The 23,636-nt window shown below is 37.4% G+C and overlaps 1 protein-coding gene across 17 annotated transcripts in view; it reads right to left on the bottom strand.

Annotated features, from left to right (window-relative positions):
* The window catches only part of Grip (Glutamate receptor interacting protein), a 232,745-nt gene that overhangs the window by 6,583 nt on the left and 202,526 nt on the right, over positions 1-23,636 (bottom strand). For 13 of the 17 annotated variants that reach the window (XM_071694696.1, XM_071694697.1, XM_071694695.1 and 10 more), the window contains 7 exons: positions 17,653-17,775; positions 14,602-14,760; positions 11,947-12,123; positions 10,536-10,703; positions 9,695-9,808; positions 7,362-7,607; positions 4,537-4,709 (listed from right to left, as the gene is read on the bottom strand). In XM_071694696.1, coding sequence (XP_071550797.1) covers positions 4,537-4,709; positions 7,362-7,607; positions 9,695-9,808; positions 10,536-10,703; positions 11,947-12,123; positions 14,602-14,760; positions 17,653-17,775 — 1,160 coding nt within the window. The remainder of the gene's footprint in view (positions 1-4,536; positions 4,710-7,361; positions 7,608-9,694; positions 9,809-10,535; positions 10,704-11,946; positions 12,124-14,601; positions 14,761-17,652; positions 17,776-23,636) is intronic. The other 4 variants (XM_071694690.1, XM_071694692.1, XM_071694693.1 and 1 more) reach the window with 4 other exon arrangements.

Raw genomic sequence — 23,636 nt, 5'->3', positions numbered from 1 at the left:
AATAATAATAATAATAATAATAATAATAATAATAATATTAAAAAATTATAATATATATGTGTAAGTTTGAATGAGAAAAATTAGAGGAAGCGAAATGTTTGATTGAGTAAGTAATGAAAGGGTAAGAGAAATGTGTGGAAATAAAAGGAGTGTGGTTGAGAGAGCAGAAGAGGGCATGTTGAAATGGTTTGGACATATGGAGAGTATGTATGAGGGAAGACTGACAAAGAGGATATGTCAGAGGTGGAGGGAACAAGGAGAAGCAGGAGACCAAATAGGAGGTGGAAGGATGGAGTAAAAAACATTTGGAGCAATCAGGGCCTGAACATACAGGAGGGTGAGAGGCATGCAAGGAATAGAGTAAACTGGAATGATGTGGTATACTGGGGTCAAAGTGCTGTCATTGGACTGAAACAGGGCATGTGAAACGTTTGGGGTAAACCATGGAAAGGTCTGTGGGGCCTGGATGTGGATAGGGAGCTGTAGTTTCGGTGCATTACACATGACAGCTAGAGACTGAGTGTGAACGAATGTGGCATTTTTTGTCTGTTTTCCTGGCGCTACCTTGCTGAAGCAGGGGATAGTGATGCTCTTTTTCCAGTGGGGTGGGGTAGTGCCAGGAATGGATGAAAGCAAGTGAGTATGAACATGTACATGTGTATGTACGTAATGTTTGCATATATGTATGAATATGTTGATATGTATGTGTATGTGCATATGTGGGCATTTATGTATATACATGTGTATATGAGTGGATGGGCCATTCTTCATCTGTTTCCTGGTGCTCCCTCACTGACGTGAGAAACGGCAATTATGTATAGATGGGTAGGGTTGTGCAAAGGACGGTGGATGTGCTGGAAATGAGATGTTTGAGGACAATATGTGGTGTGAGGTGGTTTGATCGGGTAAGTAATGAAAGGGTAAGAGAGATGTGTGGTAATAAAAAGAAAGTGGTTGAGAGAGCAGAAGGTGTTTTGAAATGGTTTGGTCACATGGAGAGAATGAGTGAGGAAAGATTGACAAAGAGGATATATGTGTCAGAGGTGGAGGGAACGAGGAGAAGTGGGAGACCAAATTGGAGGTGGAAAGATGGAGTGAAAAGGATTTTGAGTGAATTGGAACAATGTGGTATACCGGGGTCGACGTGCTGTCAATGGATTGAACCAGGGTACGTAAAGCATCTGGGGTAAACCATGGAAAGTTCTGTGGGGCCTGGATGTGGAAAGGGAGCTGTGGTTTTGGTGCATTATACATGACAGCTAGAGATTGAGTGTGAACGAATGTGGCCTTTGTTGTCTTTTCCTAGTGCTACCTTGCGCACATGCAGGGGGAGGAGGTTGTCGTTTCATAAGTGGCGGGGTGGCGATGGGAAAGAATAAGGGTAGACAGTATGAATTATGTACATGTGTATATATGTATATGTCTGTGGGTGCATATACATGTATACCTTGAGATGTGCATGTGAAACGTCTGGGGTAAACCATGGAAAGTTTTGTGGGGCCTGGATGTGGAGAGGGAACTGTCGTGACAAATGACAGCTAGAGACTGAGTGTGAAAAAAATGTGGCCTTTGTTGTCTTTTCTTAGCGCTACCTTGCTCATACACAGGGGAGAGGGGGGGGGGGGGGGGGTGCCATTTCATGTGTAGCGGGGTGACGACAGAAATGGATGAAGGCAGCATGTATGAATATGTACAAGTGTATATGTGTAAATGTCTGTGTATGTATATGTACATATATGATGAAATGTAAAGGTATGTATATGTGCGTGTGTAGGCGTTCATGTATATACATGTGTATGTGAGTAGGTTGGGCCATTCTTTTGTCACTTTCCTTGCTAACGCAGGAGACAGCGACTAAGTATAATAAATAAATGTATAAAATAAATGATAATAATAATAATAATAATAATAATAATAATAATAATAATAACCATAGAAGCGGAAGTGGATCATAGGGTGGGGGAGGGGGCAAAAATTTTGGGAGCCTTGAAAAATGTGTGGAAGTCGAGAACATTATCCCGGAAAGCAAAAATGGGTATGTTTGAAGGAATAGTGGTTCCAACAATGTTGTATGGTTGCGAGGCGTGGGCTATGGATAGAGTTGTGCGCAGGAGGATGGATGTGCTGGAAATGAGATGTTTGAGGACAATGTGTGGTGTGAGGTGGTTTGATCGAGTAAGTAACGTAAGGGTAAGAGAGATGTGTGGAAATAAAAAGAGCGTGGTTGAGAGAGCAGAAGAGGGTGTTTTGAAGTGGTTTGGGCACATGGAGAGAATGAGTGAGGAAAGATTGACCAAGAGGATATATGTGTCGGAGGTGGAGGGAACGAGGAGAAGAGGGAGACCAAATTGGAGGTGGAAAGATGGAGTGAAAAGGATTTTGTGTGATCGGGGCCTGAACATGCAGGAGGGTGAAAGGAGGGCAAGGAATAGAGTGAATTGGAGCGATGTGGTATACAGGGGTTGACGTGCTGTCAGTGGATTGAATCAAGGCATGTGAAGCGTCCGGGGTAAACCATGGAAAGCTGTGTAGGTATGTATATTTGCGTGTGTGGACGTATGTATGTACATGTGTATGGGGGGGGGTTGGGCCATTTCTTTCGTCTGTTTCCTTGCGCTACCTCGCAAACGCGGGAGACAGCGACGAGGTATAAAAAAAAAAAAAAAAAAAAAATAATAATAATAAAGGCTTGTTCGGTTTAGAGAAAATTATTTCTAATTTCTAGAGACTTCTTTATGCATAAAACCACTGTGTGCATACTGGAGAATCTGTAAGCTTTAAGTGCTTCAAACTTGTCTTAGTTGGATATCTACACCCAATGGCAGCTCAAACTCTTACTGAAAGTAACCAATCATGATGTTAGACCTATAATTTGATTAACCATTCAAATAATATAACAGCACTCTACATTTGATGGTTTAGCATTAGAAATATTAATGAAGCAAGGATAAAAATCAAGTATGAGGAATGAAAGTGAAAAATTTATTTTCCTAATAAAGGTGGATAAGAGGCTAAATGATACTGATTATGCAATGCAAAATCAGGCTATGGCAAGACATCATCTTTGTTATCAAAATCCACAGCAAATACTTTCAGATTATGACTAAATGTACCTGGTTTTTGAACTCAGGTGTATATTTTGCAAAAGATAAACATAAATATCAACGTATTTAAGTATATCACAAAGAAAAATGAAACGTCAATTCTTGTATCTGAGGCCAAAGACAGTAAAAACATCAATTCTAAGCATTTTTCACAGCTTAAGGGTATGAATTTTGAATGCTTTATAAAACATTCTGAAGAGGCAATATCAATGTCAAAAAGTTACTCAAACAAAGTTGCTTAATAATTGCCAGTGGACCTTCTTTTGTAATTTCAGATTAACTTAAATAAAGGAAAAAAAGTACTAAGCTGGGAAGAAAATGCTAAAGGGTTTCTACAAAAAAAGTGCATTGGGGCAGACACGGGAATGAATGTGGTTTGAAGTTAAAGGTGGCATAAAACAGGAACCTTTACGTCCATATGGCTACTTACTGTTTTTCTGAATGGAGTCATAATGGAGGTGTTGGAAACAAGTATGGAATAAGAAGTAACAGTGAAAAAGAATGATGAAGATGAAAGAGAAATCTGGGTCTTTGAGAAGAGGTCTTGATAGGTTTGTATCTGAAGAAAATAAAATCAAATGCTACAAGGAGTAAAGTGGTGGCACCTACAAAAGGAAAATCACTTGGCTGGATGATGAAAACTGGAAGGGTTTCAAAATCTTAACTTTCTAAGAAACTATCTTAAAGAAAATCTGACAAATGGATACTGAGATATCTAAGTGATGAAAGGAAGGCAAGCTACTGGTAAAAATATACTGAATATATTATAAAGATAGTTTGGGAATATGGAGAAAATGGAAAAGGAAACTTAAGAGTGTATATAAAAGAGAAGAAAGGAAGGATAAGGGGTGTCATCAAATGTTTCAAAAGGTGCTAGAATAAGTGATACGTTCAAGAGGCTGCAAGCATCACCATGCCACATACTGAGAGATGAAAAACTAGTTACGAATAAAGAGATAATCATCAATGGACAAAGGATAATGCTTCTCCTGTGATTACTGAAAACCAACTGGTGAATAATACTCTATAACCCTTTTAGTTATCTCGTCTTACCAGCTATGAACTGCCACGAAGATTAAGAGAAAAATTAAGCACAACATTCTCTGATACCTTGGCATTCTTTGCAATACACACTTTTAGTAAAAAATAGCAGTTTTGTATGGTACTCATCATGCTGTATGATTTAACATCAGCCAAGAAAAGGAAGATTTCTTTTTAAGGGGGGACACTACTTTTCAAATAAAGTGGCAACTCCAAAATGGATAAACCTCACGAAGTTATGCATCTATTGCATAATGGTCACTTTCATTTACAGTACAGCATGAGCTTCTGTTGGTTATAGATTGCCAAATAGAACTTGGCTATCAATGTCAAGGCTAATTGTCCTTCTGTCTCACATGTCTGATACAAAACACGAAAAAAAAAAACACACCTGGAGAATTCTGTCAAAAGGTTTAAGCACCCCAGATCTGTCAGCTGGTCCACCCTTTCGGATTCTGTTGACATAAACACCTTTCTCGTAGAGACCATCAGACACACTGAAGCCAAAGTCCTCATACACACGGTCCTTAAGGAGAGTCACTTGGTACACTTGTCCACCTCCCGCTATACAATTAGAAACATCTATTATGATCAAATGGTTACAATAAGTATACTATATAAACTCAGAATGCAATACCACTAAGATCTATAACAATGAAATTAGAAATTTTTTCTGTGACAAAGTTTATCAAATGCATATATGAAAATAGTTCTAAATGGCAGAAATACTAGTGCAGCTCTCAGAACAGCAATGAAGCATAAAACTTTAACCATCAGAAAAACAAAGCTAACTGAAAATAGTAGTGTAAGCCATTATAATATATGCTATTGATATGTGAGTTATAAGAAATGTTTGGTATAACAGAGACAATTGAGATCAATTTCTTAAGATGTACCTGCAAAGCCAGGAAACTGGATAGGGTGAGAAACATAAACAATAGGATGATATGGAATCAACAAGATGGGCCAGACGTCAAGGTAAAAAATCAAGATAAATAAGTGCTTTCAATATAAAGAGGGAATACACCTGAAGAAAATAACAATAAATATTATCTAAATGTGGTTTAAGTAGTTACAGAAATAAGACCAAAGGAGAAATACATCTGTAAGAGACAGCATCAGTGAGGTAGTGCCAAGAAACAGACGAAGAAAGACGCATCCATTTATATACACACATATACATACATGCTTAAACAAGTACATATACATCAATATACATATCAACATGTACATATATATACCTAAGCACAAATTCCTACTTGCTTGCCTTCATCCATTCCTAGTGTCACCCCACCCCACAGGAAACATCATCACCACCCTCTGTGTCAGAGAGGTAGCACCAGGAAAACAAACGAAAAAGGAAACATTCATTCACACTCAGTCTTTAGCTGTCATGTGTAATGCATCGAAACCACAGCTCCCTATCAACTTCCAGGCCTCGCAGACCTTTCCATGGTTTACCTAAGATGTTTCACATGCCTTGGTTCAGTCCACTGACAGCACTTCGACCCTAGTATACTAAATCATTCCAATTTACTCTATTCCTTGCACTCCTCTCACCCTCCTGTAAGTTCAGGCCTCAATCACTCAAAATCTTTTTCATTCCATCCTTCCACCTCCATTTGGTCTCTGTTTCTCCTTCCCTCCACCTCTGACAAATGTATCCACTGTCAATCTTTCCTCAATCATTCTCTCCATATGTCAAAACCATTTCAACACACTCCATTCTGCTCTCTCAACCACACTCTATTTATTACCACACATCTCTCTTACCCTGTCATTACTTACTTAATCAAACTACCTAATGCTACATATTGTCCTCAAACATTTAATTTCCAGCACAACCACCCTCCTTCATACAACCATATCTATAGCCCATGCCTCACAACCATATAATATTGTTGGAACTACTATTCCTTCAAACATACCCATTTTTGCTCTCCAGGATAATGTTCTGTCTTTCCAAACTTTCATCATCACCTCCAGAACCTTTGCCCCCTTCCCCACCCTATGACTCACTTCCACTTCCACGATTCCAAATGCTCCCAGAACCACTCCCCCCCAATGACTCAGTTCCACTTCCATGGTTCCATTCTCTGCTAAGTCCACTCCGAGATACATAAAACACTTCACTTCCTCCAATTTTTCTCCATTCAAACTCTCAGTACAACTAACTTGTCTCTCAACCCTGCTGAACCTAATAACCTTGCTCTTATTCACATTCACTCTCAATTTTCTCCTTTCACACACTTTTCCAAATTCAGTCAGCAACTTCTGCAATTTCTCAAATCAGCCACCAAAGCTATATCATCGGCAAACAACAACTGACTCACTTCCCAGGCCCTCTCATCCCCAACAGACTGCATACTCAGCATTTCAAAATATATGACAAGGAGGAAAGATTGAATTAAATAATTTGATGTAAAGGAATAATTTCAATAATGGTAATTTTTTTTGGTTATTTTTTACTTAAAAAGTGTGTTCTACATCAAACTCATTTTTGGTACAAAATTAAATGAATTACATGTATGTCTAGGTTGTTCAGATACTGTAATAACAATTCTAAGTCAAAATTTTCAAAGCAGCATAATGCCTAACATCTGCTGTGTCTTTCAAAACATAGGGATACATGGAGTTCAAATTCAATCACTTTAAATTTGTGTTGCTGGCTTAAACTACAATACTTTCCCTTCCTGCTCCCAGAATTAGCACTATTCTTATTTCTCTTCTGACATTCTAAATGAATTTTAAGACCAAAAACTTGCTGAAATGTTCAAAAGAAACTAAAAAAATATACACACTGCTTGGGACCATGTCAGTGTTGAGGAATGAGATGAAATCCATGCTGATATGTATGCCTTAGTTGTAGGTGCATACATTACACATGGGTCATGATTTGGCCTAATCTACACAAAAGTCAATCAATGACAATTTATCATAAGGTTGCTCAGAATTTTCCTATTCATAGATTTGTTCAAAGCATCCAAAATTCCATTCAACATAATTTCAAATATCGAAAATGTTGAAGTTTTAGTTTGTGTACAGAGAGACATAAGAAGGCCATAATATTTTGGGAAAGTCAAGGTTGAGTCACCTAGCTGTAAGGAAAGAGGAAGATAACAGAATACAGAAATAGTTATTATGGTTTACTTACATAACTGTCCAAACTGTACATCAAGAATTCTAAAGCTTTAATGTAATTCATGAACAACTTACGTGGAGGTGAGGCTGTCCTTGAATATGTGGCAGAATATGTGAGGGCAGCATTACTGACAGAATAGCTACCTTCTTCCTTTGCTTCTCCCCCACTAATACCAATATTAGAAACACCTGCTGCTGGTCGTCTCCTTGGTGATAACGTCTGACAACGAGCAACATCAGTTCCTGCATTACTAACAGGAACATCACTTCCACTCACTTGACCTTCTTTCTTGTGTTGCATTACAGTGCCTAGTGGGAAAACTGAAGGGTTGAAGGCTAAGTGATATTCTTCTTTTCAAATACTGAGTCAGAAATTATGTCTTATGACTCTACTTATCTGAACTTGAAGATTTACAGATCATCATGAAGCAAAATACATGATCCTAATACAGAATCTAACTACTACCATTCAACTCCATTCTCACTTAAAAGAAGTGGATCAATGACATATACTTATTCACATTATGGGAACTAATCTGTAGAGCTATGGGTCTCCAAGCTCTCAAATGTGACAGAACACTTGTAAAAAGCAATTAAATAATTTCATACCAAAGTATTTCAATATCGTGCTGAGAACTTGATCAAATGAATGGAAGAGTAAATGTTTTATCATCAGTTGTAAACATAATGAAAAGACAATTTGAAAAATACAAGATATGTCTTTACAACATTTTTAAAAGAACAATCATAACCGTTGATAAGCAAACAAAGCAAATCAAACCTAACAGAGCTTGAAAGTTGGTAAAAATGGAAAACAAAAAAAATTAATGACAAACCTTAAACTGCACATGCAATCCTTAAGTGAATTTCCTATGTATCAGATGAGGAAAATCAAATAAAACTAGTCTTTATTTGATTTTCTTAGAATCACAGATGAAAGGAACACAGAAATTAATTGGTGGTAGTGCATCAACCCACCATCTTAAACCAATAATACAGTCACTTCTCAGGAATGTACTGGAATCACTGAAACTCTGTTTGCATTCCTTTACCATTTACATGTCCCATCTAATTATCACCTCTGAGGTTTGTGGTTTTAAATAATTTTGCTTTACATCTGGACTGCTGTATGAGTAAAGCAGTTTAGACTAACGATAATTCTTAAGAAATAAGTAAATTTATTAATAAAGAACATGACTTCTAACTGTTCACAGAAAATTAATCTTTCACAAATACTGGCAATGTAAATAACCAAGAAATACTTATTCATAACAGGAATTTTGAAAAATTTGCAGCCAAAGGGCATCATACTTCTGTTATAAATACTAACAACATTTTTCACATGGGATATTTTAATGCAAATCATCTGCTGGTACAGTCAAGACCACAAAATCTACTTTACATAAACACATAATCAGTATACCATAAGGTCATTAAAGTGATTTTATGAATAAGGAGACTGAGTCTTTTTTCTCTATAGCTCCTTTGATCTGTATGAAAAATAATACATGTATGCCCCACTTAATATCAGTTCATTTACTACAATTTTGACAAAAAATAGCTTGCAATTCTAAGAACAAAGTCAACTGAATGAAGCTGGTTACCACAGGATTTAAGTGAGTTTTTTAACTTATAAATTTCAGTACATCTAAGAATAAAAATGAAATATTTTCAAACCTTGTTTAATTACTTATAAATGAAATCTAATAATAAAAAAGAATATCAACACCATAAACTATAGCACAGATTGTCATGTGCAATGCACCGAAACCACATCTCCCTATCCACATCCAGGCCCCACACACATTTCCATGGTTTACCCCAGACATTTCTCATGTTTGTGAGATAGTCTTAATCAAGGTACTCAGTTGCCTGTGCCTTCTCAACATAAAAGAAAAAAAAGACCTATATTATTCTTTATAAAGTTTAGCAAATTGACATGATTCATTCACTGTAGGCTTCATGGTCAGATCTCACAAATGGGAAACAAATCAAAAAAGGAGCCACTGTGTTTTATGGGCAGGCAGAGATAAGTTACAGTTACTCTCATAGGAGTGCATTTCAAACAAACCCTTTTAATTACTATTTTTTTGGTGTCTCCTTACCTCTGCCTAGTTTCCTAAAAAGATTCAGTTTTAAAATAATTTTCTGCATCATTACAATAATCATTTCAGCAAGTAATTATGCATAATCTGTTTTCAAGAACATGCCTAAAATAAGAATAATGAATAAAATCTCTTACAGCAGCATGAAAAAAATAACTAAAAAAAATGAGTGGGAATAGTTTTGTTAGTGGACAAAATCAACACACTCCTACAATACTTTACTTATAGTCCACTGTACTGCACCTAAATATGTAGTATATACTGAACATTTGTTCTCTTTTTGAACTAAGAGAGTATTTCTACCTGCAGGTCCATGAGGGAGAAGGATTGCAGGTGACTGTGGACGATCTCGGAGGCCGCAGCTCTCGCTTATCTGGTTGAGGTCTGCAATCATCTTGTCCCAGTCCGTTTTATCCTCTGGTGGTCCATAAACAACATGCCTTAAACCTCACAAACACCAATACTTCTAAGACCCCCAGCCAAGGGTTCTTATTCAATAAACAGGAGGACTATGGAAAAATTATGAGAAACTTCATTGAAAAAAATCTGTGCATATCATTTATGTATGCTAAAACACAGGTATTGAATATCTTTCTAGAGATTTTCTTCAATAAAGCTCTCTTGATGTGGCAAAGCATGCACTTTTAAGTTGGAAGCAGAGAGATTATTAATTAATAAATTCTAGGACTGTATGAGCAAACACATGGAAGAGACTCATTAGCAAGCAAACTTAATTCAGCACATAGTTATATGAAAAACACAACAATCAACTGTCTTCTAGATCAAGCTAGCATAAAAACACTGATTCCTCCATTTAGGGCACAATATAAACATTCAAAAATAATTTGTGGTATATTATAGATTTAAAGATTCAACAAAAACAATAGGGAAGTACAAAAACAGATGCAAAAATCAACATTAGGGAAAATTAATTAAGCTCAAATGATAACTGACAAAGAAGCAACTTAGAAATATTTCAGTCGTCTTCACATGAAGAAAGTCCCATTGAAAATCTAATGCAGCAAGGTTTTTATGATTACTTTAACAAAAGAAAACATAAAAATGATGTCATATCTCTTCATGAGAGACAAATGAAAAAGACGTGGGTACCAGCTCCACAAGTTCTTGTAGTAACCAGACAAACCTGATTGGCCACTGTCTATAGATGGTGGCGGAGATGGTGACCTCCAAGCGTCTCTTGTTTCATCTTCAGGGTCTTTTCTGTTGGCTTCTAAATCATCAGGTTCTCCAGCACCATTAGTCTCCTCTCTACATTCTGTTCCCCCTCTTCGTTTCACAGTACTGCCACAGTCTGTTGACATAACCCAAACATGTCCAACAATAATCTCAATGAATGTAGTGATATGATTACTAATTATGAGTTTCAAAACAGAACAGCATTTCTACAACTTTTCCAACTGGATGTAATAGCTTCTGCTGAAGAGAAACTTCTATGTAACTTCATTAACCACTTGTATTCTTTCCAACACAAATTCAAATTCAACACCTTGACACCTATCTAAGCTTTTTCTAAAATATATTTCAATTAAACTTCCCTAGCCAAAGAGAGATCTTTTGCCTGTTTATCCACTCTTATCCTTCACTACATACTAAAATTGCACTTCTCTAAACCAGTAGTCTCTGTGTTGGTTCAGATATCAGATTTTCTGGATATCAGAAAGAATTTCAAATTCAATCTAATATGACCTTGAAATTTGAATATATCAAATGGTTTTTGAAAATCATTAACCAGATACTCATCATAAATGCAGGATAATGCTGTTTGACTATAGGGAACTGTTGGTTTTATTCACTGTATGACATAACAGGTTTACTCACTTGTATCACTTTCAACAAGATTACGTATTTCTTATTGATGCCATGTTCAACAACTGAATTACAATACTTGATGCTTTACCTAAGAATGTCTAAACTGTAACCTGGTGAGTTCCCAGAATTGTATTCTTTTAACAGTATCACCACAATCACTTCCTCATCCAATTTTTCCTGGATCTCCCAATTTCATGGCAATTGCAATGGTTAAATTTTTGCTTTTTGGTGGGTTTCAGCATAGCATCTTTATCCATTTATCTTTTTACTAAAGGATAAATCTTACATACATGACAGTATGAATAACTATGAGATACAGGAGAAGCTGCTTTAACATGAAATAAAATTCTGCTGAGGGAAGCAATGAATTAACCAGTCAGATGTTCTGAGGTAATCAGAGTAAAGCTAAGCCTATGTAAAGAGTGCAAACAGAGTGCACCAAATATGGAGTCCAAATGAACAGGAAAGATTTTGCTGTTATCCATATACTGTATGGCCATTGCATAAAAGTCTTGATCAAATCCAGATTTCTTTCCAAAACTATTCTTAGTGTGGATTCTGGTAAATCACTATGAAACATCAAAATAATCTTAATGATGTCCAATTACTGTATTGGTGAATTTCAGTTATATGCAGTTGGAATTAATATCCTATTTCATAATTCCAACTTGGTGAATGAAATAGTTACATGCAACAACACAAAATCCTTTCCCCTTTTCACATACCTGATCTAAAGACAATGTCTGAACCTGAATCTCTTTTGGAAAGTGCTGGAGTAGAACCCAGAGGAGGAGGATCCATTCCTGAGCTATCCCAAGATTCCACAGCTGAATCAACAGAGGGAAGAGCTGGGCCAAATCGTCCTAACCAATCATCACGGGCTAACTCTTCACTGGGTACCCCTAAGTAGCAGAAAGGAAATTAATACAAATGGAAAATTTATGAAATTCAACAATTTGGTGAAATCAATACTGCATGAAGCAAAGAAGTACTAGAATGTTATATAATATTCTGAAGTGAAACTTTCACAATAACCATTCCTAGAAATGTTGTAAAATGTTCTAAAGAAGATAAACAATAACTTATTCCAAAATCATTACTATACACAGTACCATAGATAAACCTCAATGCATTAAATAATTGTTTCTCATCCTTATTTGCCTGATGACCTCCTCATCTGTGTCTCTGGTTGCCATGGCTCCGACCATCCCAACAAGGGTAAATCAATACAGGAATGAGGATTTTTTTTTTCCCACAACTAGTCTAAAATCTGGGTTAATTTCTTCTTTGCACACATGTCAGTTTAACATCTAGCCTACTCAGCAAGCACTGTAGCCAGCTCTCAAACTAATCAGCCTGTTTCTGGCTCTAGTTTTAATTGCTACTAAGCTTAGGAATTCTAGTTCATACAGTTAAGTTGTTGGAAATATCACCAGAGCTTCTGTCATTACCTTGCAAATTTGCAAATATAGGATTTGTCCCTCAACTTTAACCAGAGTTCAACCAAATTCATATTTGTTTCATACAATATTTTTTGCATTTCCAACCTGGTGTCACTCCTAGAAGGAGCCCTTTTTGAATGATGTCTCTCACTACAGCATCGATTTAGCACAGAAATGGGATTGGAATAGGAAGAGTCTTTGACACCCAATAACCACTGGGGTAAAGTAAAACCACAGTTCCATTTTGAAACTGCACATGTGTGCATTAAAGGCATTTTCAATTTTGCTTGGATCTATCTCAAGACTCTTAGGCAAACTATGCTAGTATGGGAAGATGGCAAAATGGGACATTTCCATATGCATATCCCAAAAGTTCAGCTTGTCTATGAAAGCAGGAGTCTTGTGTGTAGCCTTAGTGATGGTCATCTCTTGTTTTTGTAGTGCATTATGCAGTATAATAAGTTATTTCTGCCAAAAATGTTCATTAAACTTATCAGCTTCAATTGCTACGTCACATTCCCCAAATTTGGAGGCAACTCCACCTTCTTCTGCTCCCTACAGAACTGAGCTACCTTAGCTCTCAACTTGAACTTGCAGTTAAGAAACTTGCCTCATTACAGCTAACATACTGCTGTAGAGAGGAGGTATATTTCATATTTTGTTCCCTTATCATTGCCCCCATCATGCACACTATCTGTTAAGAAGCCAAACTGCTTCTGCCATGGCAATTTATGATGATTACCAAAATCTTACACACTATGAAAACTGTGAACTGCACATTTCTGTCCTTAAAGGGGTAAACAAAGTATTGAGTCCTCTTTCTGGGCATTATCATGTGGCTATCTCCTGAAGGTGTTACCAGACTCCATCCACTCAGGATGACACCACAAGTGAAAAGTCATCTTTGTTAAGGTTATACCATTGGAGTACAATCTCGTCATAGAACTTTTCACTCCAAGGGAGTCTACATTTCCTTGCTACTGGAAATAGTAAACTTCAGTGAGAGGAGTCTTTGGAAAGGTCCTGGGTATCACCAGAACTCTTTCATAGATACTGGCCTTTGGGTAATCATCAATAAATCAATATCTCCCAAATATAAGCAGTTGTGCAACAGAATGATGCCTGTGCTCTTACCACCTTGGATGCTTTGTGCCTCGGCAGCCTAAATTTCCCAGAACATTATTTCCTGGTCCAATACCCAAGCTTCTCAATCACTTAACATGTTGTGGACCATGGTTTAGCTGCAAGAATGATGAACTCTTCTGCATCAGAAGGAAAGACCTGCAACTTCCTCTCAGACAAACTGGTGCTCGGAACCCTAAATTTCCCAGAACATTATTTCCTGGTCCAATACCCAAGCTTTTCACTCACTAAGCATGTTGTGGACCATGGTTTAGCTGCAAGAATGATGAACTCTTCTTGATTTTGCTGTTTCCACCAAAAGAATAAACAAGCAAACAACATATCAAGACTTTGTTACACCCTTCTGAGGGATACTGAAGAAGCCAAATTAGATGTAGGATTTGCCATAACCCTTCACTTTGTTCTAATGATTTTGTAAAGCTTTCTGCTGAAAGAGAATAAGAAGGAAGACATCTTGCATTCATTTTCTGGATACAGTGTATACATATCATTTCTTATCTGATTAACACTCCTCACATTACACATTACTCTTAAACATTTCATTTACAACATATCCGCCCTTTGCTCTTCCTTTTTATCGAAGGACTAAGCCTCATATCGACAAAACACTCTCTAGCTGTCATGTACAGTAGGTGCAAATTGTGACAATATATCAAGACAGATTTTAAGTTGAGCAGAGTTACAGCACACATATTCTGGGAACAGATGATACATAACAGACAAACTGGAAAGGAATATGAATAAAGGCACACACCATAAATGATAAATTTCTCATAGACAACTACCACATTTTACCTGAGTCTCTAGGTCGTGATATCTTGAGAGTGACAGTATCACCAGAATTCTGAAGTAAGAGAATGGCTTCACTGAGTGGCTTTCCTCTCAAGGAGGCTCCATTGATGGCCAAGAGTCGATCACCTACATGAATGGCCCCAGTGCGGTCTGCTAATCCACCTGTTATAAGGATGGACAAAAAAAAAGGTTCAAGTGATATGTGTTCCGAAAGAAAATCACTTGTACAAAAGAATTCCTTTTCTCCCAAGAACAGCTAGATACTAAGTATGCCAAGTGATGATAATAGTAATCAGCCATATAAGTAAATCAAACATGCTATCTTTTACTACAATGTGGGGCATCAAGCTGCCCCCTACAAATGAACAGAGAAGTCCATCAGGGGAACCATAGGGGTACTCACACCCACCCTTGAGCTATGCAGTATACAATATACTTAATCAATAATAATGACAATGGTCTAAATTTTCTTGTCCAAGACAATCGCATGTTTACCAAATGGCGTCCTAGCCTCGTCTCTTCGATGTGTATCAACTGACTGTTATATTTCTCTCTTGTGTCTCCCCTGATGATGTGATTATTACACGAAAGTGCACTTGGGAACTTATCGTGTTTCATTTTCCCCGTGGACTCACTCATAGGAATATCTTGATCACACGCAAAATTGTGATCCTGTCCAATATATATGTATATATGTATATATACATGATGTCTCCATGGTTGTTTAATTTGTTTATGGATGGGGTTGTTAGGGAGGTGAATGCAAGAGTTTTGAAAAGAGGGGCAAGTATGAAGTCTGTTGTGGATGAGAGAGCTTGGGAAGTCAGTCAGTTGTTGTTCGCTGATGATACAGCGCTGGTGGCTGATTCATGTGAGAAACTGCAGAAGCTGGTGACTGAGTTTGGTAAAGTGTGTGAAAGAAGAAAGTTAAGAGTAAATGTGAATAAGAGCAAGGTTATTAGGTACAGTAGGGTTGAGGGTCAAGTCAATTGGGAGGTAAGTTTGAATGGAGAAAAACTGGAGGAAGTAAAGTGTATTAGATATCTGGGAGTGGATCTGGCAGCGGATGGAACCATGGAAGCGGAAGTGGATCATAGGGTGGGGGAGGGGGCGAAAATCCTGGGAGCCTTGAAGAATGTGTGGAAGTCGAGAACATTATCTCGGAAAGCAAAAATGGGTATGTCTGAAGGAACAGTGGTTCCAACAATGTTGTATGGTTGCGAGGCGTGGGCTATGGATAGAGTTGTGCGCAGGAGGATGGATGTGCTGGAAATGAGATGTTTAAGGACAATGTGTGGTGTGAGGTGGTTTGATTGAGTAAGTAACGTAAGGGTAAGAGAGATGTGTGGAAATAAAAAGAGCGTGGTTGAGAGAGCAGAAGAGGGTGTTTTGAAATGGTTTGGGCACATGGAGAGAATGAGTGAGGAAAGATTGACCAAGAGGATATATGTGTCGGAGGTGGAGGGAACAAGGAGAAGTGGGAGACCAAATTGGAGGTGGAAAGATGGAGTGAAAAAGATTTTGTGTGATCGGGGCCTGAACATGCAGGAGGGTGAAAGGAGGGCAAGGAATAGAGTGAACTGGATGTGGTATACCGGGGTTGACGTGCTGTCAGTGGATTGTATCAGGGCATGTGAAGCATCTGGGGTAAACCATGGAAAGCTGTGTAGGTATGTATATTTGCGTGTGTGGGCGTATGTATATACATGTGTATGGGGTGGGTTGGGCCATTTCTTTCGTCTGTTTCCTTGCGCTACCTCGCAAACGCGGGAGACAGAAAAAAAAAAAGAAAATATATATATATATATATATATATATATATATATATATATATATATATATATATATATATATATATATATATATATATATATATATTCAACTGTTTTATTGATTACACTAGTGACCATGAAAGAATTATGTCCGTTCCACCATCTGCTGAGGAAAGTAAAATAAGTGTACAATAACAACTTTTCCTCTATCTGCAAAAGCATTTTAATTAATTTCATTGAAAAGAACTCAACTTCATTACTGTTATCACCCATTTCTTTCCATACTTGTTCACCATTTCCTGCATGCATCAGTGAGGCAGATGAAGAAATGGCCTCATTTTCTCACATCCATTCTCTAGCTGTCATGTCTTATCTTATCAAATACCACAAATCTATTTCCATAAAAAAATGGTCGCTGGTTCCATAATAAAATTTCACCAAAACAACATCTGTATTCAGCCTTATGAGAATTTAACTAATATTAGTGGCTTAATTCAATATCTAAATTACTCAAAAAGTGACAAGTTCTTTAAGATACAATGTGTTCTCACAAACTACAAATTTTCAGCTTAATATTAAATTAGTATCTCAGCAAATTCATAATTCGCTCCACACCAACCAAATCCAAGATATGCACTTGTGGTCCTTGCAGTTTCACCTCCAAGTGCCCAAAATTCTTGCACAAAGCCAATCACTACAATAAAATCACATCTTTCTCAGCCATACCACTACTGACTGAAAAGTAGAGTAAGCAATATATGTAAGGACAAACACAAAGATGCAAGATTTAGCTCCACTTTCGAACTCAAACTTTTCTGAGCCACACCACTAATGAAAGAAAAGTACAGTATATGATGTAAGTATGGAAAAACACACATATGAAAGATTTGGCTTCACTTTTGAGCCTGGGCTGAGGATAAATGAAATATGCAATCTGCCCCAGTCTACTCAAAGCCCAACAACACCCATCAGAATTGGTCATACAACTCCATCCCATAGCTTAACCTGAGGGCAGTTGAAATCAACAATCTCATCAAATCTAAAGATAAACAAAATGTAATTACACATATCTAACAAAAATATACTAAAGTTTAAGAAATACATGCATAACTGATTGCTACTATCTGAGTACCTGAGATTAAGACTGATCAAAAGAATAGCACTTATTTGTCTTATTCAAACTCATGAAGAAAATCATGGCTAATGATTGTAAAGTTCAAGACATGAATATACAAATGGATGTGTGACATACTTGTGGATAATGAGAAAGAAAAAACAATACCTGGAGCAAGACCAGCAATGTAGATGGGATCAAAGGGTTCCTCACTGCCAGAGATAGTGATCCCAAGAGCACCTCCATGGCGGACCAATTCAACTGTGTACATTACCAGTCCTCCACTTTCCTCTGTGCAAAAAAATTCTTTTATCAAAAATGTATTGAATTTTATTCATAAAATGTGAGTTCTAATTAGATACCTGTGACAAAAGGGCAGCTTGTACTACAGGCACTGAACAACTTACCAGTCTTACTAATGAGTGTTGTGTGAAAGGTTCTAGAAGATTATCAAAGCACAAGTGGATGATTTCCAGCAGAGAAATTTTCTTAGTGAGAGACACCATGGTTTGGGGAAAGGAAGTCATGTGCAATTAATCTTAAGTTTTAGTGGTGAGTGAGCAAAGTCCTGGTCAAATGTCATGGAAGGCTAGGTGGACTGTCTGTATTTGGACTACCAGAAGGTATATGACACTGTAGCACATAGAAGACTAATCAAGACGCTGGATCACCAAGCAGAAAGGAGGAGGAACCTCCTACAATGGATGGAGAATATTTCAATGGGAAGGCACAAAGGACACATGTCAGAGGGGCCTTTTCCAAATAGGTTGTGATGACCATTGGAGTGTCACCTGGTTCAGTTCTGGGACCATTACCCTTCTTGATCTATGTTAATGACTTGCCTGAAGGCATGGAACCCTCCCTAAATATGTTTGCAGATGATTCAAAGGTTACAAGAGAAAGGAAAAGCAAGGAGGTTTGTATCAGCTTATAAGGGACATACACAGACCCCAAATTTGGTCTGAAATGTGATTGATGAAATTCAACCCAAGCAAATGTAATGCAGATTGGACAAAGCAAAAGATGGCCTCAATATGACTAATACCTAGCTGAAAATATGGTTCAGGAGTCAGTGTTTGGGGAGGACCTGTGAAGAGACATCATTGCTAATCTGTTGCTAGAGTCACATATTAAGGGAATAGCTAAGGAGACAAACTGTCTCCTGGCAAATACCAGAATAACTTTCAAGTATATGAATGAGGAAAATATCTAGTAAGCTATTCATATCTGACATAAGGTCAAAACTAGAATATGCTTCTCAGGTTTGGTAACTGCAACTAAAGCATAAAGAACTTATAGAAAAGGTCCAAAGAAGGGCGACAAAGTCAGAACTAGAATTAATAGAACAAAGCTAAGGGAGCCCCAGCAAACACTGTGCCAGAGTTGCCCTTTGCCAGTGGCCTGTTAAGGGTGAGGCACTCAAGGATAAGAAGCTGCACTAAAGTTCACTGGCTATGGAGACTCTATTGCCATGGCCATCCTCTTGAGGATGTTCCAGAAAGGAACAAGCATCAGAGATAAAGACAGATAGAATGATCAATGGTTAATGCAGACAGTATACATAAATTCAAGAAGTTTTATGATAGTGAAGAGTATGCAAGAGATGGGGCATCATGAGCATAAAACTCCCTTCCCATACAAGATACAAATAGGTAAGAATTATACTATGCAATGCAACAGACTTATTGTATGGGAAGAACTTACAACTGTACTTTATTGTGCAGTGCTACAGACTCATGATGAGGGAGGAACTTTTAATGGGCTTAACAGAGGTACAGTTCCACGATAAAGGAAGAATTCATACTACATACTGGAGAGTCCTATAGACCCATGATAAGGGAGGAACTCACACTATGCTGTAAAAAGATACAATTCCATGATAAGGGAAGAACTCATAATATATACTGGAGTGTCCTAGGAATTCACACTATCCTTTTCAGAGATACAGTTCTATGATATGGAAGGATGAAACCATTCTTTATACTGAAGATTCCTACAGACCAATGATAAAGGGGAACTCATACTTTGCTGTACAATGCTACAGAAGCATGACACTATCTTGTCAAGATAGGAAAAAAAATACTAGCAGAACGAAATTTCATATTCAGGGTTATGGGAAAGACAGGTAAAAAATGATGGCGTGTGACATTGTTAATCAGCTCATACACAGAAAATCTATGAAGAGCTTTAGATAATACAATATATAGAATTTCATAATTATGAAGCATCCTTCTTTTCTAAAGATAGCAGCAAAACAAGTTGGCTACATAAATATCCATGATATGTACTACAATGAAGCAAGTTGTCAAGTAACTTGTCTGTCTACATTCATTACTTAACTAATCAGACAGGGAGATAAAATGACTCTTGTCTGCGAAAGGTCACTGGTTAAAAAGCAGAAAACACTGGTAACTGTTATGGTATTAGTGGGTAACATGGTAACAACTCTACCCACAGAGTTATTGTTTTTCACACTGAAGGCTCCAGTCACAGACAAAAATCCACATCAAGGTGACTCAGACCTCAACAAAAATACAGAGATTAATGATGGGGGAAAAGAAGAGACAAGGAAAAGTACTGATGAATTTTGGAAGCAAACAAAACTATCTTTTAAAATAAGCCAGATGATGGGAAAGACATGAGTGTCACTACCCTTTCAGCAGTCTGCAAGGTAAAGGTTGGGTCTCAGTTCTGCACAATAAATTCCCAAAAAGGGTGTTTGTATGCATTTGATCCACCCTAAGTAATCATAAATCAAAATAAAGGCAATACATAACGGAGATAAACAGCACTACAATCAAGCATAAAACATTTTTCTCTATTCTACCATGAAAAATTCCTTCACTCATTCTATCATCTAAATCTCCTAATATATGATAGATACATATATGAAAAGTTTTCTTTAAAAGTTCCTGGAGAAGAACATAACATGAAAATCTCTGAAAAAAGAAGTGTATACAGAGACATTTTCATTATAATTTTAAGATTTTCAGATCTCAAAAAAAAAAAAAAAAAAAAAAAAAAAAAAAAAAAAATCTATAGAAAGCTTTCCCTTAAAAAGGCTAACTGAAATTACAGTTGTCTTTCATGTGAAGGTTTGTTATCATATATTAAATATCAGAACTCCTCTTTTCTTTCTCTCACACTTGTTCACCAATTCCTGTCTCAGGGAGCTTGTGGTAAGAATGAAATACTTAGACTCAGGAAAAATACTAGCTTGACTCAGGACAACTTACAGCCACAGTGAATCACATGTAAACAAAAAAAGTACAAAAATTCAAATTTCTGATTCTATGAAACTTCATTCACTACCTGACAAACAGCTGAAGGATGCATCATAAAAAACAATAAGCCCAGGTGAAATAAATATACATACTAACATGAAAGACTACATTTTGCAGCATGAGATTTTTATTAACATCTGATCTAGACTATTTGTTTCTCTATATGCAACTTTCTATTTTACATCAGGTCTTGGTGCTGGAAGTAAGGATAACCAAGACTAGCTAGAAAGTAAGGAGCCATACATAATCCTTTACCATTCAAAGACTGTAACTTAGATGCCATTAATAAAGATCAAAACCATATAAGAAATATGAAACATTAGAATTAAATTAAGTTCAGAGATATAACACATATTGCTTGCGCAGATTAGAAAAGTGCCTCATATGGCATACAGGTTCATTCTAACTTTCATTATTATCATTATACTTTGTCGCTGTCTCCCCTGTTAGTGAGGTAGTGCAAGGAAACAGATGAAAAACTTGCCAAACCCACCCACATACACATATATAGACATACACGTCCACACATGCACATATACATACCTATACATTTCATGTATAATGCACCGAAACCACAGCTTCCTTTCCACATCAAGGCCCCATAAAACTTTCCATGGCTTACCCCAAAAGCTTCACATGCCCTGGTTCAATCCATTGACAGTACGTTGACCCCAGTGCCCCACATCGTTCCAATTCACTCTATTCCTTGCACACCTTTCACCCTCCTGCATGTTCAGGTCCCAATCGCTCAAAATCTTTTCCACTTCATCCTTCCACCTAAAATTTGGTCTCCCACTTGTCCTCGTTCCCTCCACCCCTGACATATATATCCTTTTTGTCAATCTTTCCTCACTCATTCTCTCCATGTGACCAAACAATTTCAAAACACCCTCTTCTGCTCTCTCAACCACACTCTTTTTATTACCACACATCTCTCTTACCCTTTCATTACCTACTCGATCATACCACCTCACACCACATACTGTCCTCAAACATCTCATTTACAACACATCCACCCTCCTCTGCAAAACCCAATCTGTAGCCCACGGTTCGCAACCATATAACATTATTGGAACCACTATTCCTTCAAACATACCCATTTTTGCTTTCTGAGATAATGTTCTCGCCTTCCACACATTCTTCAACGCTCCCAGAACCTTCGCCCCCTCCCCCACCCTGTGACTCACTTCTGCTTCCATGGTTCCATCTGCTGCCAAATCCACCCCCAGATTTCTAAAACACTTCACTTCCTCCAGTTTTTCTCCATTCAAAATCACCTCTCAATTGACTTGTCCCTCAACCGTACTGTACCTAATAACCTTGCTCTTATTCACATTTACTCTCACCTTTCTCCTTTCTCACACTTTACCAAACTCAGTCACCAGCTTCTGCAGTTTCTCACCCAAATCAGCCACCAGCGCTGTATCATCAATGAACAACAACCGACTCACTTCCCAAGCCCTCTCATCCACAACAGACTGCATACTTGCCCCTCTCTCCAAAACTCTTGCATTCACCTCCCTAACAACCCCATCCATAAACAAATCTAACAACCATGAAGACATGACGCACCCCTGCCGCAAACCGACATTCACTGGGAACCAATGACTTTCCTCTCTTCCTACTCGTACACATGCCTTACATCCTCGATAAAAACTTTTCATTGCTTCTAGCAACTTGCCTTCCACACCATATACTCTTTACATCTTCCACAGAGCATCTCTATCAACTCTATCATATGCCTTCTCCAGATCCATAAATGCTACATACAAATCCATTTGTTTTTCTAAGTATTTCTCATATACATACTTTCATATATACACATAAAAGTTTCTTTATACAGATTCTGTTCCAAAAATATGAATAAGAATCAATTCGATCCTGTCAGGTAGGGTTAAAAGCAATGCATCCTTAGTAAGTGTCGCATATACTGGAGCTTAAATGGTCTCTGTTGTCTGGTACCAAGACAACCAGTCAATGTAATGAAACTGTCTTATAAATCTTAAGTAATCCAAATTCCAAGTAAGGTACAAATCATTTTTTTACAGTAGTAGGTTGCAGACAACAGGCACTCATGGAAGTTCTATCCTTATCCAGGAGTCTTAGGATTAACTATATCGCAGTCCAACTAATTAAAACCAGCTGCAAGGCTAAACCTAAAGCTGTTCCGGTACCTACACCATGCACTTATCTTTTTTTTGAGCATTTCATCTTAATAATCTTTCTCATCCTCTCTGTTTCATGTTACCTTCCTTTTTTCCACATATGAGTTCAAAAACTAGCTCCAATGTTCCCTAGACCATTTGCAGTTGAAGTTATGCACTATAACCCCAATAAGACATCTAACACAGACCCCTACAAAAGGAATCCTAGAGTTAAAATGATAATTATCATTATTGTTATGACAATAATAATATAATAATAATAATAATAATGATAAGAATGAGAATACTTCCCACGTGTTCCCTGCGTGTCGTAGAAGGCGACTAAAAGGGAAGGGGGCGGGGGGCTGGAAATCCTCACCTCTTGTTTATTTTGTTTTTTTAATTTTTCCAAAAGAAAGAACAGAGAAGGGGGCCAGGTGAAGATATTCTATCAAAGGTCCAGTCGTCTGTTCTTAACACTACCTCGCTAATGTGGGAAATAGCAAATACTATGAAAAAAAATAATAATAGTAATAATAACATTAATAATAACAATAACATATACATTCTTTCTTTCTTTCAAACTATTCGCCATTTCCCGCATTAGCGAGGTAGCGCCATGAACAGAGGACTGGGCCTTTGAGGGAATACCCTCACCCGGCTCAATTCTCTGTTCCTTCCCTTGGAAAATTAAAAAAAAAAAAAAACGAGAGGGGAGGATTTC

Source organism: Panulirus ornatus, chromosome 57 (genome assembly GCF_036320965.1).
Source record: "Panulirus ornatus isolate Po-2019 chromosome 57, ASM3632096v1, whole genome shotgun sequence".
In the NCBI taxonomy this organism is placed as follows: domain Eukaryota; kingdom Metazoa; phylum Arthropoda; class Malacostraca; order Decapoda; family Palinuridae; genus Panulirus; species Panulirus ornatus.
This window is presented reverse-complemented; position numbering and strand designations above follow the sequence as displayed.